The sequence below is a fragment of the Octopus bimaculoides genome, chromosome 15 (genome assembly GCF_001194135.2).
Source record: "Octopus bimaculoides isolate UCB-OBI-ISO-001 chromosome 15, ASM119413v2, whole genome shotgun sequence".
NCBI lineage: Eukaryota > Metazoa > Mollusca > Cephalopoda > Octopoda > Octopodidae > Octopus > Octopus bimaculoides.
The window spans coordinates 47,643,881-47,645,453 of record NC_068995.1 but is presented as its reverse complement, the minus strand read 5'-3'; the positions used below and the strand labels follow the sequence as shown (position 1 = coordinate 47,645,453).

At 40.5% G+C, this 1,573-nt stretch overlaps 1 protein-coding gene across 1 annotated transcript in view; it reads left to right on the top strand.

The window, feature by feature from the left end:
* LOC106875080 (3'-5' RNA helicase YTHDC2) overlaps positions 1-1,573 on the top strand; it is a 43,603-nt gene that overhangs the window by 32,114 nt on the left and 9,916 nt on the right. The window contains exons 25-26 of the mRNA XM_052973419.1: positions 1-92; positions 976-1,127. Of these exons, the coding sequence (XP_052829379.1) occupies positions 1-92; positions 976-1,127 (244 nt within the window). The remainder of the gene's footprint in view (positions 93-975; positions 1,128-1,573) is intronic.

Here is a 1,573-nt window from a genome sequence, read left to right as displayed (position 1 = left end):
GCAACAACCAGCGCAACTTGGACACCTCATTCAGCAAGTCCATCTGGACTACGTCACCGAATAATGAGAAGAAACTCAACAAGGCTTTCCAGGTGGGGGTTTCGGATTTTTTTTAACTTCTCATTTCTTGGTTTTCAGTCTCCTGTTGTCTCTTGCTATCAGCTTCATCGCAGTCATCGTCATCACCATCATCATCATCATCATCGTCATTGCTATCATCATTTAATTTCTTCTCTTCTGTTTTATTGGTTTTAAGTCTCCCATTGCCTCTTGTAATCGGTTTCATAACAGTCATCATCATCATCATCACCATCATCATTACCACGACCACCACCGCCACTGCTGCCACCATCATCATCATTGTCAGTAGCATCACCACCACTGCCACCACTATTTTTTTTTTTTTTTTTTTTCCTTACCTGTATCAGTGGAAAAACTACTTCCAGTACCTGCTGGTATTTATTTCAGCTGTGTTAGTTAAAGCCAGTGTCCCCACCACCGGGCTGTGGGCCAGAGTACTATGCCATGATGAAAGAATAAACATTAAAATCTTATCTCTATTTCGTTGACTGTCACAGCCTACGAGGTGTTTTTGCATTATCATTCTTACTAGCTGACCCTGTGCCGTCAGAAACGGCAGCTAATTGTAGTATTTTATATATGAATATGGATGGTAAATCCAATTAATACACTTGTCAATGTTGTCAAGTGGTTGTCTTTTGAGATGTGACTTCGATCATCGTTTGTTACTGAAAGAATGCTGGTTCACACATACACACAATCACATACTTCCCTTGTACATGCACACACATACACTTACATATACTCACACAGAGTTGAAACGCTGTTTGATTTTTCTTTTCAGGTGAGTATGAGAGAGACTACAGATATTGGATCAGGGGTGAGGGAAAGAGGGGGGGGGGTTAATTTCGTAAAAATGTGGGTGCCATCTTACAACAGTAATTTTCATTTCAGGATGGCAAAACGGTCTACTTGATATTCTCAATCCAAGGAAGTGGCTGTTTCCAAGGTTATGCTAAAATGTTATCTACATTTAGCAAAGATCGAAGTGCAGAGTATTCTATGCCAGGTCTAGGTGCTACTTGCACAGTTGACTGGTTGAAAAGGTAAGATGCAACTCTTATTTTCGTTCATCTGTTTTACATCCTTTTTTTCCATGTTAACAAGGTTAGAGGAATATGTCACCAAGGGAAATTGTTTTTTGTTTTTTTTAACAGCTGGATGATGCCCTTCCTTGGGCCAAGTTTTACCTGTTTTTCGAGTAAGGGATCTCTTATTCCACAAGGCTCTGGAGGCACAAAGCAAGAAGGCACTTTATTGACAAGAGAAATGCCAATAAGAACATCGCATGAGCGATGTGTCTTTTGATTATAATGACACATGTATCTTATTTCTTTACTGCCCACAAGGGGCTACACACAGGGGGGACAAACAAGGACAAACGGATTAAGTCGATTATATCGACCTCAGTGCGTAACTGGTACTAATTTAATCAACCCCGAAAGGATGAAAGGCAAAGTTGACCTCGGCAGAATTTGAACTCAGAACGTAG